This window comes from Lactuca saligna, chromosome 9, assembly GCF_052625555.1.
Source record: "Lactuca saligna cultivar CGN05327 chromosome 9, ASM5262555v1, whole genome shotgun sequence".
Lineage (NCBI taxonomy): Eukaryota > Viridiplantae > Streptophyta > Magnoliopsida > Asterales > Asteraceae > Lactuca > Lactuca saligna.
Window position 1 is genome coordinate 6,938,410 of NC_136425.1, and position 16,209 is coordinate 6,954,618.

Below are 16,209 nucleotides of genomic sequence, written 5' to 3' on the forward strand. Positions count from 1 at the left end.
ATTTAAAATGTAATTATATAATATTAATAAAAGAAAAATACTTCATTGATTAAAAATAGCATACTAAATTAAAACATTAAAAAAATATATAATCGAGACATAGTAGAATAGTACATAATACTAAATCATCATCGCTTGCCACGTTATTGTAGTTCTTATCCGAATCTTCTTCAATCGTGTTTGATTCGTCATCTGTATCGTCGAACAAATCGTCTTCAAAATCATCGACAAGGGAATTCACTTGAGCATTGAAGATATATTCCACCAAATCAGTCCAAAGTGTGTGGTGTCCAACTCTTTTGACATTTGGTAAATTCTCATTTTCATTGTAGTAACAAGTCACCATTCACATGTTTTCTGTAATCATATTATGCAATATGACGCATGTGTACATCGTATTACTTAATCGTTTGCACTTGAAAGATCATGTTAGTACTGCGGGTATCTGCCAACGTTTCTTCATAACACCAAAAAATCGATCAATATCTTTCTTTGTAGATTCCTGACCCGGCTTAAACTTATTTGTTTTCATCATTTGGACATGAAAATTGTTTCACAAATGTAGTTAACTCAAGATATCCCATCAGTACGGTAATACCCACACTCATGTGTCGTATACAATTGATGGATGTCACCAATTATAGGCTTGCGTAAATACCGACCACAATAAAGAATGATCATAACTTTACCAAACTTGTATAAACATTATAACGTCGTTCGCTTTAACATCCTCAAATACTTATCCCATGAGTTTGGTCCCATATCGAATGCTAGTTGATGAATTGCAGTTGTACATTTTGAATTGTAGAAAAAACTTTTTAACTTCTTCCATCAATTCTCTATTGAAAACATGGAAATCAATTTTTTTATAAAGTGATCAATGCATAAAACTAATATTTTCCTCATTGGGAACCGACACCTTAATCTTACGACGTAGACTACATCATCGGTAAAGTAGTCATTCACAAGTTGGTTGTGCCTGTTTTCACAATTTCTCTGTAAATGAGGATTTCTAATTTTTGAACATGAACTTTTAGCTTCATTTTTTTTATAAATAGAACAAAGTTGTTCGTATAATGTCCCCGATAACTTCTACTTCCCGCAACGTCAATGTATCTGAAGAAGTGGATGATGATAAAGACACTTTAGAATTATGAATCTAAAGTATATATCCGTATTTTGTGTTTCTTTTTTGTTTTAAATTGAGAAGTGAGAGTGTTTATTTATATCAGATGATTTTTTTTCCCTAATATATCCATTAAAAAACGGTCAAGTGCAATGTTAAGAAAAGAAAAAAATCATGCGGTGAAATTCTATTGCGGTGGCCTTACTGCAGTCACAACCCCCAGTCGGCATCGTATTCACCCATCACCGTGGTGACACCTCACCACCACATGGTAGGGTAGATGAGCATTCCGATCGGTCTAAGTTGTATAAGCCCCAACCCTTTTGTGTACAAAAATACACTAGAAACATTTAACAAATCGGACTCGAAGTTATAGAAACTTTATTTGAATTTTATTTTAAACCTTTATCAAATCTAATAAGTTAACTGAAATGCTAGAGATGTTTTAGTGGTGATATTTTTTATACATATAAACTTTGATGTAGTTTAAATCTACTATGAATATTCATTTTGTCAAATCTCTTCTAAGTTTTGATAGTTTGTGATATTTTTTAATAAATAATTTTTGATTTTTTCAATTTTTTTATTTTTGATTTTTTTTATTTTTAAAATTAAAAAACCATATAATACTATTTATATGTGTAAAGTATTAAATATGATAATAAATTACAATTAATATGTTCATTTATTTTAAAATTTAATTTTAATAAATATATATTATTTATATTTTTATATTTAATATTTTTTTAATCAATCCATTTAATACACTAATCTACCATGTAACTCTTTATGAAAAACATAAAATACCCCCTCCCGTCTCTTAAGCTCTACAAGTTTGCTTTAAATTTCGAAAGGTAAATAGTTAAATATCAATTCAAAACTTTTGTAACACCTTTTGTTTGCTTGATTTTAACAGCTTCTTTTATTTTTCATTATTATTTTGACACCGTAAATAAACATATGACACGTATGACTCTATTTATTCAACTATTTATTAGTACATGAATATTGCTTATCATTTACGCATTACTAACCTATAGACGTTATAAATGACTTTATAAATATTGTTTATTGTTTATCTTTCAAAATATTATCTATTACAATAAAATATGAATTTAAGATGTCACAAAATCAAAATTTAAAATATTACAACTATTAAAAAAAACATAACTATATTCATTAGTGCAAACCAATTTTAGCTATAGTAACAAACAAATGATTCTATGCATCGACAAAATAGGATATCCTAAACCGTTTGTAGTCTTTTGTAACAAACTAAAATGTTATGGTCAATAATAGCATGTTAATTGTGGTTTCATCTGTTTCTGTTTATAAAATAAACGGAACAAACTTCTTTAACAATTACAAAATAAAATAAAATAAATATAAATATCATATAAAATCCAAATCAAACTTAAAATAAAATTAAATACAAATCCAAATCAAAGAAGATATATTTGATCAATAACAATATTATTTATATACATAAAATCCAAACGAAAATCAACATGAATAATACTAATAATAGTTGTATATATAATCCAAAATAAGGGAGTGTTTGGATTGGGAAAACATAGGTCGCTTGTTGTTTATTGCTTAATCCTACCGCAATAAACAAATTTAGGTGTTAATATATGAATCTTTAAAAATCAGTTTTGTGGTAGAAATAAATCAAATAAGCTGATTTTGATAAGCAAGAGGAGGGGAATGGTGTTTATTACTTATTGATCATTCTACTCATATAAGTTGTTTTGTTTGCCAAACACTTAAAATGATTATTGCTTATTTTTCATTTCCACTACAATAAGCTAATCTAAACACATTTTTAAAAAATATTTATTCTCACCGCAATAAACTAATAAGCTAAAAATTATTTATCCCAACACCCATAATACTTTGGCATAACTATCATTGATGGCTTCCCATGTAATTATCCCGTCCTTTTGTTCATCTTGGATTTTTTTTTAAAGTACATAATTGACATGATTATTAAAAAACACACACATGCACACATGTATAAATCAAATAAGTGTTCATGTTCTATACATATGTATTAATGTAAACTAATAAATAGTAAATACTTTTTTTTCTTCTGAATTTCATGTTAGGTAATATATAATTTATCGTAATATAATAACACATTTTAATCGTTAAAATTACCGTTTAAAAATACCAACCAATTTTTTTTTCTTTTTTAAGTCGATCATCTTATTTTATATTTTATATTTTTAATTTATACCACGAACATGGCGTTCACACCTCCTTCACCTTCTTCCCCGCGTACCCTTTGTTTCTCTCTCTAAATCTCTTCTCTCTCCTATTTCCCCTCAAATCAGCAAAGCATCACACGCTGTTTTACTGACAGCAACGACCCACAATAAGGTAAAAACCATTCTCAAAAACCCTAGTCACCACTACCACCACCATCAAATCTCGATCTTCAAAAAATTTCAATCTGCACTCCAAATGATCAAATTTATTGGTGTTATTTTTCACGTTTGATGAAGCAGTTTCGCCGGCGTACGAGGATATGCATCCTCTCTTTGCTATTCCTCTCTGTCTTTGCCCCGATCCTTTTGCTCTACGGTACGTTCTTGTTTATTTCTGTTTTTATTTATTCATGTCTGATTGATTATCATTAGATGTGCAGTTTTTTTGATGCATCTGTTGTGTCTTTTTGATGCAGAATCAAAGGGATTTATTGAAGACTTATCAAGTTTTGTATGATCTTATTGCCTTTTCATGTTGCGAGGGTTTAAATTATTATTATTATTATCGATTATAGAAAACTTAAACATGTTTTTAACATCTGATGCTATTCATTTCCATGACAAGTTTCCATCAAAGTGAAATTCGAAACAATAAAGTTGCAGAATAGTTAAATCATAGCGAATTTTGGCGAAAAAAAGGGGAATAAGGAAGTCGGAATTGCCGCATTCTATTTGATTTTGTTATTTGTTTTGCAACAAAGAATAAAAAACAATTAAATCACAGTTTTTCTTCAAAATGCTTTACGTTGATTACAGTATGTTATGTGTTTCTCCCTTATTCTTTTACGTAGATTCATAAATTGATGCCTGAGTCTTTTGTCTGTTTTTTTTTCTTTCCAGAAAGGCAGGAGGGATTTGCTGAAGCTGAATCTAGTAAAGCAGGTATATTGAAATGCTAGATTCTATCTTTGATTCCAGATTTCATGGAATAGAGAAATATATAATGGTTGTGACTTGTGAATGATATATAGGAGGAAGATGAAGGCTTTAGGGAACCCATCTTAAATGTGTACAAAGATGTAAATGTTGATCCGCTTGTTAGTTTCGGATCCCAAGATGTGGATAACAAGTCTGATGAACCCATAATCGGCAAAAACACTGATTTCATAGAACAAAATGGTTGGTCTTCTGAGTTTCCTCTTAGTATCTATATTGATTACTTATTTTGTTGTTGTCAATTAATCATTTCGGTTGAATCAAATTTCAGAAGGAGATTCTGATGTGAAAGGAACTAATGGACAGAGTCAAGAAGAGAAAATGTTGTTATCTCCAGGGAGAAAGGTTTGATCTATGCTTCAATATAAATTGAAAGAGGAAATAATGGACAATGTAAATACGCCTCTAATACACACTTTTAATGTCATGTAGAACTATAGTATATATATTTTTTGCATATGAATCAACTCTTAAGGCCCTGTTTCTATAGTGTTTTGATAGTAAGACCTAACTTGAAAAGTTTTAAACAGCTTTGCAATTTATGATCATTTATTGTTTTCTCCTTGGTTTTGATGATGTGGCAGGGAGAGATTGGTCGTGCAACACTTGAACATGATCAAGGAAGAAGGGCAATGGATAAGAAAATCAAAGAGATGAAAGATCAATTGATAAGGGCTAAAGCTTACTTAACTTTTGCAATACCTGCTAACAATGGTCACTTAATAAAGGAATTAAGGTTACGAATTAAAGAACTAGAACGTGCCATGGGAGATGTGACCAAGGACTCAGATTTATCTAAGAGGTAACTTGTCAATTTCACTGTGATATATATATCATCAGATTCAGATTAGGTAAGAGAGAGAGGGGTAGATTTGTCTTTTTTGAATCGGAGACCGTTGATTTTGTTCAGGGCTGTTCAGAGAATGAGGGCCATGGAGGTTTCGTTGCAGAAAGCTGGGAGAATCTATCCTGATTGCTGTGGCATGGTGAAGAAGCTTCGTGCTATGACTAACAATGCTGAAGAAATGGTTAGAGTACAGAAGGAGCAAGAAACGTTTCTTATTCAGCTGGCTGGAAGAACTACACCAAAGGGGCTTCACTGTCTTTCCATGAGGCTTACAGCTGAATATTTTGCTTTAAAACCTGAAGAAAGGGAGCTCCCTAGCAACCCAGATGTACTTGTACACAATTCAACAGATGTTTATCACTTTGCTGTGTTCTCTGATAATGTTCTGGCTTCTGCAGTGGTGGTGGCATCCACCATTTCCACCGCAAAGGTAAGCTGCTCAACTGCTTTATTCCATTACCAATTATTCATTCCATCCATCCAACCAGACAGTTGTTGTATCAATTGCAGGAACCCGGGAAAATTGTGTTTCATGTGGTGACAGATTCTCTCAACTTTGCAGCATTTTCCATGTGGTTCTTATTTTTACATCCTCCTGGAAAAGCTACAGTCCAGATCCACAACATGGACAATTTTGATTGGTTATCAACTAAATACAACCCACCAAACACCCAGGGCCATGAATCCCAGGACCCAAGATACACTTGTGCTCTGAATCACCTCAGATTCTATCTACCACACATCTTCCCTACACTCAATAAGATTCTCCTCCTTGACCATGATGTGGTTGTACAAAAGGATTTGACTTCTCTTTGGCGGGTCAACATGATGGGAAAAGTCAACGGGGCAGTCAACACCTGTCAGGGACACGATCCCGCATTTCGCCGAATGGACTTGTTAATCAATTTCTCGGATCCCGTTGTTGCAACTACTTTTACAAACCAACCATGCACATGGGGGTTTGGTGTCAATTTGTTTGATATGCGAGAGTGGAGAAAAAGGAATCTCACCACACTTTATAACAAATACCTACAACTGGTATGTATGTTTTTTTTTAAATAATAGTAAATCAGAAATAATTGCTCATATCGTATTTGGTTCCAGGGGAAAAAGAGGCCGATATGGAAAGCGGGTAGCTTGCCATTAGGTTGGCTGACATTTTACAACCAGACAATGGATTTGGAGCGAAAATGGCATGTTCATGGATTAGGGTATCATTCTGGAATCAAGAAGGAAGAAATAGAGCAGGCAGCAATTATACACTATGATGGGGTCATGAAACCATGGTTAGATATTGGCATTGAAAGATATAAAACCTATTGGAGGAAACATGTCAAATACGATCATCCATATCTGCAGCAGTGCAACATAGGGTAGCGCATAGCTTCATATATTTCTCACCAACACCCAAAATTCTTATTAAACACATTTTTCCTCTTTTTCATTCTTACACACTAACATCCGTCAATCCATAGTTTTTTTTTTTTTTTTTCACGACACAATGGATCTTCTTTGTGTATATTACTACTCATTTTAGATACAACTTCCAATTGAATGAAGCTACGACAGGTGTACCTTACCTTACCTTACAAGTGTCCACTGCACTTCTTGTAGTTTGTATATTCGATGCATGCTTATTTACATACAAGTTGTTATGTAGTTTGTTATTTAAATTGGATCTTAAGGTATATAGATTCATCCTACTTTTACCAACTAAACTAGACATCTACAATGTATTCTTATGTATGTGTTGGATGTGTGATGCAATACTGATTATTATCACTTAAAATAACATCATCAGGCTTGCAGTGTTTTGCAAAAAAAAAAAAAAATGATATTTTAATTTCTTAGGTGCATAATTTTTAAAATTGGAAAACCAGGTAATAATTTTTTTGTTAAAAAGATGATAAATGAGATTTTTTTCTTTAATTATTATGATTTTGAGCGATTATGGTTCAATCTTCGATATAAGTTTTTTTTTGGGGTTATTGGTTATAAAAATTCAATACCAAACTTGCAAGCAAGGAAATCACAAACAAAGGCTTGTCATTCTTTCATTCCATCCTGAAAAACTATATCTGGCTAGAAAAAAAATTCAATGTAATATGTCTTTAACACTTTTAATAGATAACATGAGTAAGAGGTTAGTTATGATTTATTAAAATATTATAAGTATAATATATTAATTGAAGAATCATATTATTTAATTAGTATTGGTTAAAAATTAATTTAGTGATCAAAAGAGACTAATTAAAATGATACATAATTTTGTTTCCTTACACAACCTTTGAAAGATGATAAAATCTCACATGAAGAAATATTTGATTCATTGAATAAGATACAAGTATTATAATATTTGGTCAACGAATAGGAAAAAACAATTGTATTATTGTCACTTTATCGATTTAATTATTGAATAATTGTTTACATCAATTTAGCCACCACAATAAAACATATAATGGTTTAACCACTAAAACAATAAGTAGATAGCTAATCAAAAAGAGTTTCTAACTCACCAATATCAGAAATTGACCGTCTTCTTTGAGGTCAAAAATTCAAATCTCGTTATTGATATAAGTGAATTTAAGAGGTAATTTTAGATTTGTCGTTCAAAAAGATAAGTAAATCAATAAAATGATAACAATTAAAAATGTATTTTTTACTTAGATATTTTGTCTTTTAAACTTTAGATATTTGTTTGATTTGAATGATTGATCCGACTTGGTAGTGCATGAGTGGTGGATAAAAGAAGATGTGGTGCAATCCAAGTTGCGGTGTTGCATTGGACAAACTTCAATTTAATAAACCAATAAAATAAAATAAAAATCATATTACACTATACAACAGATTCTTATTCACCAAACAAATCACACAAGAGAGAAAATGGCATCCATCTCCGCTTCCACTCTCACACTTCTTCCTAAGAAACGTTCCACTCTTCAGGTTCAAGGTATATATGCTTTCGCCTGTTTTTTCTCTCTCTCTCTCTCCATATATTTTAATATTTTAGTCAAACAAATGGTGAAGGTGGGTTTTGCCGTCAAACTTTTGACATAACCGTATATTAGTTTTACTAATGTGGATATTTCCGTCTTACTTTTGACATAGTTACATATTATTCTCTTCAAATTTCACGAAACCTTATATTTCAATGTATCTAAACATTGAACTAGATAAGTAACTCTTAAAATTATGTAACATAAAATTTCACAATTCACATCCATTCTAAGAATTTCTAAACGAATTATACATTAACTCATAAAACTAATGACTTTTGTAGCACTAGCTCGGCTTTACATAGTCATGATGTACTTTTGTTATGGGTTGGTTAATCTTCAGGTTTACAAACAACAGCAACATGCCAAATGGGAAAAGTGAGATGTTCAACTGAAAAAGTTATGAAAAGGGAGAGCATGCCACGATTAGTGACTACAGGTGTGTCATCATTGGTTGCTACAACAATGGCTGCAACAATGTCGAGTCCGATAGCTGTGGCTCTAGTGGATGAGAGAATGAGCACGGAAGGAACTGGGCTACCCTTTGGTCTAAGCAACAACCTTCTTGGTTGGATCTTGTTCGGTGTGTTTGGATTGATATGGACTCTTTACTTTGTCTATACTGGAAGCCTTGACGAGGACGAGGACTCCGGGTTATCACTTTAGCATGTGTTATTGTATATTTTCTAGACAAAATTAAATAAGTTTATATGTAACACTTCTCAAATAAAGAAACACATTTATATCAATTCATACAATAAATTAAAACTTATTTTCTATTCTCTAGAACATAGGTAAACAAATTATTTGTGCCAAAACTTAATGATCAAGCTTTACATATAAACATCTCAAACAGTACTTGTTACATTGGTTAATTCTGGAAAGCATATTTGTTTGTTTGGTTATTGATTTTGAGAATTTACTTGATTTATTCTGTATACGATCAATTTTTATACAATCTTTATTTTTTCATGATAATTAATGAGATTGGTATTCTTACAGCTTTGCAAGAATATACGATTTGTTTCAAAATATTTATAAAATTGTTCAATTTATCGATGAACAAACATAATGCTTCATGGCTTACAAAATTTTGATCTTCTACGTTGAGCGAAAAAACTTTTTTAAGTTATTGTGCTTGTGGTTTTGTCATGGATTAACTATTATATTTTGTTATAAACACATAAATATTTTGAAAAAGTATTAATATTGAGTATTTTATATACTCTTCATATTTATTTAAAAGAAAAAGACTACAATATAATGATGAAAGTGTTGGAAATATATCCAAAGGTTCAAGGGTTAAAGTGTAATTATTTTGCATTTCAAATTATAGAATATAGATAATTATCCCACAATAGGGATAAGGGTGGTCTAACAAGATACAAGGCACCACAAAATGCATTAGCCGATCCTACACAGCTCACGACTCTCTTCCTCTCGGTTTTTGTTTCTCGGCATTCTCCCTCCCTTTTAGGTTAGGGCCGTTCAACTTGAGCCACTATGCCCGAAGGGGGGGGGGGGAGATTTTGCTATTTTGGACCCTGTTCTACACAAGATCCTCGTCAACATCTCAAAAAAGTATATTTTTTTTTCTATATTTTTAGGGTTTACTATCTTTGGATTCTGTCCATCCAAACTCATAGTAAACATAGAAAAAAAAAAGTACGTTTTTACTATATTTTTAGGGTTTAGTATATTTGCAGGAAAAGGATGAATATGTTATCTTGATAATGTTGTGATATATTATTATTATTATTATTATTATTATTATTATTATTATTTTCTTCTGTATTTATGTTTCATGTTTCCGTTACAATTTTAAATACCATATAACCTAACAAAAATCTATATTCTATATAGACGATAAAGAAAACAAGTCGTTCAAAAATTAAATAAAGAGCTAACACAAATTTTTTTTATACAAACCAAAATATGTAAAGCGTAGATATTTTTAAAAATTTAAAAATTAATATTTTAATATTGATTAAAATGAAATGGGTACAATGACGGTCTAGCTCATCCTTAATAAATGATTTAAGAGGTTTATGTAATTCAAAATACATTTTGTACAATTATTAATGTATTTTTCATTGAATCATCGTTTTCTTTAGAAAATAAATATGTTCTATTTTATTTTTACCAAGTGAATGGATAAAAATCACAAAATACTATCTTCCTCCATACATAATCATTATTGTGTTTGAACAAATACATTTATGGGTAAATTACACCGTTGGTCCCTCGTGCACATGCCAGAAAGCATGTTTAGTCCCTATTTCCAAAATTTAACTCGTGCAGTCCCTCGTTGTTATTTATCTTGCATGGTTAGTCCCTATGCACGTTAACTGTTAACTCCTTCCGTTTAAGCCACCCACGTGCCTTGCACGCAGGGGCATTTTCGTCTTTTGCTTGAATTCGAAAACCCTTACTTTCCCTGAATCGGGAGAAGATAATCATTCACAGAAATGGTATTTTGATTACTTAGAATATTTTCGATTCGGGTCTACAAGTTCTCGAAGAACGCGCAGGTTAGCAGAGGCAAATTCCCCTTCTCCTTCTCCGGCTCCGTCTCCGACTCCGTCAGCTGCACCAGCTGAAGCTCCGACAATCCGGAGACCTCCAACTCCTCCATTTTTTCCGGCGGAGCCTCTTGACCCTAGTTCCGGTACAACTGGACAAGCGCCGCCGGTGAATTCTTTTGGAAACACAGAGTCGAATAATGGGAAGAATGACGATACACATAAAAAGATTATTATTGCGGTGGTTGTTACTGCTACGACGACGTTTTTTCTCGCCGGATTAATGTTTTGTTGTTATACAAGAGGTTGGGGTAAACGCCGACAAAACGATGAAAGGCCTCTTCTGAGTTTGAGTTTGAGCGATTATTCTATTAATGGTGTTAATCTTTCAGATGGGTCGTATAAACCCTCGTACAATTTGAATTCATCTGTTCATAATATTGGAAATTCCGGCGATGAATTAGTGTATGGAAATTCAAATGTGAAAATGGATTCCAGTATTCCGGTCGGTATTCCGTTACGACCTCCGCCTGGTAGGGTGGAGTCGTCGTTACAACCGCCGCCTGGAAGGGTTGAGTCTTCTAAACGGTTGTCTGCGAATGCAGCTCCGGCACCTCCACCTCCAATGCCTCCTGCTGCTACACCTCCACCGCCTCCTCCTCCATCTAAAGGAGCAGGACCACCGCCGCCTCCACTTAAAGGACCAGGACCACCGCCGCCGCCACCTAAGCCTCCTGCTCCACGTCCTCCTCCTCCTCCGAGTGGGGGTCCACCTCCGCCACGACCGCCTGTTTCAATACAAACCCTGAAAAGACGAAAATGCCCCTGTGTGCAAGGCACGTGGGTGGCTTAAACGGAAGGAGTTAACAGTTAACGTGCATAGGGACTAACCATGCAAGATAAATAACAACGAGGGACTGCACGAGTTAAATTTTGGAAATAGGGACTAAACATGCTTTCTGGCATGTGCACGAGGAACCAACGGTGTAATTTACCCTACATTTATTTTCTTATTATCTTATAATAATTTAAAAAGAATTTACAAGGTACTGATGACTCCAAGGAATTTTGGGACCATTCGTACCGCCTTTGTACGAAGATATTTCTGAACGTTTTTACCCGCCGGTTGTTCTTTTAATTTCATTTTACACTCTTGACTATCATAAAATATTCGAAATTAGGCACCGTAGTTATAAAAATTGAAATCTCATCCTCATGTTCTAATAGTATCACATCCTTTGCAAAGACGTTCTACTTTGGATAAATGAAGCTAAAACTTTTCATTCAAATTCGATTATGTTATTATAATAGTTTCTTTTAGCTTTGGGTATGTGAATATTATTTAAAACATCTCAAATTCTCTAGTTTAGGGAAACAATTACTTTTTATATTGTTAAATGATTAATATTATGAAAAAAAAACATAATATATATGGCTTTAATTTATTGTTGTTTGATCATATTTTAGTTATAAAGAATTAAAAGTCAAACAAATGTAAGTAACAAGGCTTACACTGATTAAGCATTATGATTTCTTTATTATGTTTTATCATACATGATAAATCCCAATGTTAAGATTGAGCTTTGTCACTACATCAAATTTCAAACTCTAGAATAAAACATCGTAATTGTTTAATCGACATAAATTGGAGGACTGAGACAGAAAATACACGTGGGGACAAATTGTAAATGTTTGAATTGCATTTCCCCCCTTCATATTTGTTGTATCGCCATTGTAATCATCAAAAAAACATCACACATTCCAGCCATTTTACCGGCCCTTCCCCCACTCACCAGACAAAGTACTGCAATTACCATCTCTACCAATGGTAGCCACAAATTCCCCTAATCAAAACCCCACTTTCACCCTTCGAATCCATCATTATTATTTCCTCTACGCTTTCATACATAACTATAGCTACAGTACTGTTTGTTATCTCGAAGAGCTTAGTGATTTGATTTGGGGTTTTCAGTTAAAGGATGGGCGGAGAAGGGGTTATTGGGCCGTTGGATTCTTTCTCTCAACCAGCTTCTTTGATTAAGAAAACTGCTGTTTCTCGGAGCTGGGTTTCAGTTGATACTAGTGGACAGAGCACAGTTTTGGATTTGGATAAATATGGTATCATGAAAAGAGTCTCGATTCACGCTAGAGATCTTAGGATTCTTGATCCGCTGTTATCGTATCCTTCTGCGATTTTTGGCAGAGAAAAAGCTATTGTTCTTAATTTGGAGGTTCATATCTTTACGCTAATTCATTATTGTCCGTGTTTAGTTTGGTTGTTTAATCTGTTTCCGATTTTGTGTTTGCAGCATATCAAGGCCATCATTACAACCGAAGAGGTACGTCTGCTTCTCATGTTGTGTTGTGTATGTAACTTTTATTGAAAAACAAACACTCTGGATGTTGTTTGTATGTCTTTCACAGAAGCGTTTAAACCGATTACGATGTTTGGTATAAATTGATTCCCGATTTTTTTTACATCCAATCGTTTCTCTTTGTGAACCATCGAGGAAGGATTGTTTATGATGTATGATGTTGATTGGTACTTAGGTATTGCTACGTGATCCGCTTGATGATAATGTCATCCCCATTGTTGAAGAGCTTCAAAGAAGGTTGCCTCCGCCTAATTTAAATTTTATGGGCCAAGGTGATGATGAAGAGGGAACTGGTGTTCAATCCGAGGCTCAAACCAGTGAATCTAATGGTATATATAATCGATAACATGCACAATAAGTATCCTATTGATGTTCTAGTTAAAGGTTATGACTTATGATGTAATTACACTTAGAATTCCCATTTGAATTCCGAGCTCTTGAAGTGGCACTAGAAGGTATTTGTAGTTTTCTTGATGCACGCACGAGAGAACTGGAAACCGCTGCCTACCCTGCTTTGGATGAACTGACCTCCATGGTGGGTTGTTTTGAAAGCGATTTATTGGGATTTGAATACTAAGAATGACTTACTTAGATAATCAGTTTTCTTCCGATCTAATTTTTTGAGATCTAATTGTTGCAGATAAGCAGTCGTAACCTGGATAGGGTGCGTAAGCTCAAGAGCGCAATGACAAGATTAACCAATCGGGTTCAAAAAGTACGTGATTTTTTTACAGATTCTCACATTTGGGGATAAATTATCAAGGGTATTGATTGTGTCATGTGATTTGGATGTTTTTAGGTAAGAGATGAACTTGAACAGCTATTGGATGACGATGATGACATGGCAGACCTGTACTTGTCGAGAAAATTATCTTTTGCTTCTTCCGCAAGTAGTGATGTTGGCGACTTTACCTGGTCACCTGCGTCTCCTACCATAGAGTCAAAGATATCCAGGGCAAGCCGCGCAACACCATTTTCTACCCATGGAGAAAACGATGTTGAAGAACTGGAAATGTTGCTAGAGGTTCATTTCATTACAAAACCTAAAATTTTTATCTTGTTTAATTGGCTTGATGAAAACTGGTTTCTTGTATTTGATTTTGTTTTACATTCGTAGGCTTACTTCATGCAAATTGAAGCAACATCAAATAAACTGACCACAGTAAGTGCCAAATTTAACTGCCCCTTTGTTAGTCTACCCAACCAATCGACTTCTTTGAAAAATAATTCATTTTCTATAACAAAAATTGATTTTTTGTTTTTTGGTGTGTTTGCAGCTGCGCGAGTACATCGATGATACAGAGGATTACATTAATATTCAGGTAGCCGAATATGAACAATTCTAAGTTGAAATTACTGGTATGCCCCTCACAACCGTAATATTTAATGATATTTTTATTTTATTTTGCATACAGTTGGATAATCATCGAAATCAGCTGATTCAGGTAAACATCATTCTTGTGTCGCATTTGTTTTTTTTTTTTTTTGGATGTTTTATGAATTTATTTTGGATGATAATTATTGATATAGTTGGAACTCTTCCTACTATCTGGGACAGTCTCATTGTCTGTTTACTCACTGGTAGCTGCTATATTTGGTATGAACATTCCATACCCATGGAATAAAAACCATGGGTATGCATTCAAATGGGTATGTATGTCACCTCTACTTGTACCATCTGCTTATATACCTATACCTTGGGCATAAATATTTGTACCATGTTTGGTTTGGTGGTTGTTTCTTGCAGGTGGTGATGTTTGCTGGAGTAATAAGTGGATCAATTTTCATGTCAATATTGACTTATTCAAGACACAAAGGTCTCGTAGGACTTTGACAAGGGCTTCATCCAAGTGCATGTAGTGATGGGTTGTACCTTGATGATACGAGAAACTCTTTTGTGCTTGTATGGGTTGTACCTTGCTAGAATAAGAAGTGACGTACCCATTCATTTTCCATCTTGGGTTACTCATGTTTCACGTTTCAAAAGACTAGACTGGAGAAATAATCCTTATGGTTTGTCGAAAATTGTCATGTAACATCCCAAAATCGAGATCCAAAATTTTTGTTTAATTAAATTATATTACTTATAAAAATAGTTTATGTAAAATCGTTGCTTTCATTTCAAAACATCAAGTCACAAATCACAAGTTTCGAAACCATAACATCAAATAGTAAAATATCAGAGTATAATCTCACGGTTCTCAAAGCGGAAATCATATGTGTGCAATGCGTTGCTACCCTACCAGTTCTTTCCCCTTAGCTGAAGAGGTATCTGAAACCAAAACTGAAAACTGTAAGTACGAAACTTAGTGAGTTTCCCCATCATACCACATACCATACAATCATACATACCGCCGGACAATTTTAGGGTGTCCGACCTACCCGTGTCAAGCTATTCTGGGGTGCTGACCTACCCATGTCAAGCCATTATGGGGTGCTGATCTACCCGTGTCAGGCCGTTTTGAGGTGCCTGCCTACCCTTTGGTCTATCTCACCCGGTCACGGGGACTATTTCACCCCCTACAACTATCACATAATAACATATCATAAACATACTGTCAGACATATCTGAGGTGTCCGACCTACCCTTCGGTCCTAACGACCGAAGCATGGGACTATTCCCCTCTCCTACCACTAACACTAATAGCATATATGTTGGATTAGTGTCTAAGTTCATAATTATTTTGGTATGTACTTGACCCGATGTTGCATGGTCCTTTTGGGTTGCCTTCACCAAAGCAACTTGATTGGAGAAATAAATAAAGAGAGAGAGGTTATTATGATTTATTAATATGTTATAAGAATAATATATTAAAGGAGAAATCATATTTGTTTAATTAATATTGGTCAATAATTAATTAGGAATTAATTTTGTGATCAAGTGTAATTAATTAAACTAGAGGGGCTGATTTGTAATTATGTGATAGTTACAAAATAAGGTAAGGATTATCTTATTATTAGGTTGGACGAATTTAAGGTGATAAGGCCTTAGAATTCGACTATGATAAGGATTCAAGGATTATATTATGGGTTGCTTTGTGGATAAGCAATTAGATAAGGATAATGACTGAAACCCTATCTCTACACCTATATAAAGACCCTAAGGCTCATGAATTCGGGTATCCCTTCCCAAGGAG

At 33.6% G+C, this 16,209-nt stretch overlaps 3 protein-coding genes across 4 annotated transcripts; all 3 read left to right on the forward strand.

Annotated features, from left to right (window-relative positions):
- Window positions 1–3,362: 3,362 nt before the first annotated feature.
- GAUT6 (galacturonosyltransferase 6) lies at window positions 3,363–6,763 on the forward strand. The gene is made up of 9 exons (XM_078973686.1): window positions 3,363–3,712; window positions 3,813–3,847; window positions 4,237–4,278; window positions 4,368–4,515; window positions 4,604–4,677; window positions 4,917–5,134; window positions 5,243–5,609; window positions 5,690–6,217; window positions 6,284–6,763. The coding sequence occupies exons 1-9, from the start codon at window positions 3,628–3,630 to the stop codon at window positions 6,554–6,556; spliced, it is 1,770 nt and encodes a 589-aa protein (XP_078829812.1). The 5' UTR covers window positions 3,363–3,627; the 3' UTR covers window positions 6,557–6,763.
- A 1,211-nt stretch (window positions 6,764–7,974) lies between these two features.
- On the forward strand, window positions 7,975–8,947 carry LOC145014175 (photosystem II reaction center W protein, chloroplastic-like). The gene is made up of 2 exons (XM_078972546.1): window positions 7,975–8,129; window positions 8,519–8,947. Exons 1-2 carry the CDS (start codon window positions 8,063–8,065, stop codon window positions 8,839–8,841), a joined length of 390 nt encoding a protein of 129 aa, XP_078828672.1. The 5' UTR covers window positions 7,975–8,062; the 3' UTR covers window positions 8,842–8,947.
- Window positions 8,948–12,436: 3,489 nt separating this feature from the next.
- Window positions 12,437–15,179, forward strand: LOC145015421 (magnesium transporter MRS2-I-like). 2 transcript variants are annotated; one of them, XM_078973895.1, is made up of 11 exons: window positions 12,437–12,928; window positions 13,007–13,036; window positions 13,248–13,401; window positions 13,486–13,607; window positions 13,713–13,787; window positions 13,872–14,096; window positions 14,190–14,234; window positions 14,350–14,394; window positions 14,488–14,517; window positions 14,603–14,722; window positions 14,820–15,179. In XM_078973895.1, the coding sequence occupies exons 1-11, from the start codon at window positions 12,677–12,679 to the stop codon at window positions 14,904–14,906; spliced, it is 1,185 nt and encodes a 394-aa protein (XP_078830021.1). In that variant the 5' UTR covers window positions 12,437–12,676; the 3' UTR covers window positions 14,907–15,179. The 2 variants fall into 2 exon arrangements, with proteins under 2 accessions (XP_078830021.1, XP_078830022.1); XM_078973896.1 differs by lacking the exon at window positions 12,437–12,928 and having other exon boundaries at window positions 13,017–13,148.
- The last annotated feature ends 1,030 nt before the right edge of the window (window positions 15,180–16,209 follow it).

Coding starts and splice junctions, on each gene's coding strand:
- GAUT6 (XM_078973686.1), top strand. CDS start 3,628: ATGAAGCAGTTTCGCCGGCGTACGAGGATATGCATCCTCTCTTTGCTA. Junction 3,713..3,812: donor CCCGATCCTTTTGCTCTACG/GTACGTTCTTGT, acceptor TTTTTGATGCAG/AATCAAAGGGATTTATTGAA. Junction 6,218..6,283: donor ATAACAAATACCTACAACTG/GTATGTATGTTT, acceptor ATTTGGTTCCAG/GGGAAAAAGAGGCCGATATG.
- LOC145014175 (XM_078972546.1), top strand. CDS start 8,063: ATGGCATCCATCTCCGCTTCCACTCTCACACTTCTTCCTAAGAAACGT. Junction 8,130..8,518: donor TTCCACTCTTCAGGTTCAAG/GTATATATGCTT, acceptor GTTAATCTTCAG/GTTTACAAACAACAGCAACA.
- LOC145015421 (XM_078973895.1), top strand. CDS start 12,677: ATGGGCGGAGAAGGGGTTATTGGGCCGTTGGATTCTTTCTCTCAACCA. Junction 14,395..14,487: donor AGGATTACATTAATATTCAG/GTAGCCGAATAT, acceptor TTTTGCATACAG/TTGGATAATCATCGAAATCA. Junction 14,723..14,819: donor ATGGGTATGCATTCAAATGG/GTATGTATGTCA, acceptor TGTTTCTTGCAG/GTGGTGATGTTTGCTGGAGT.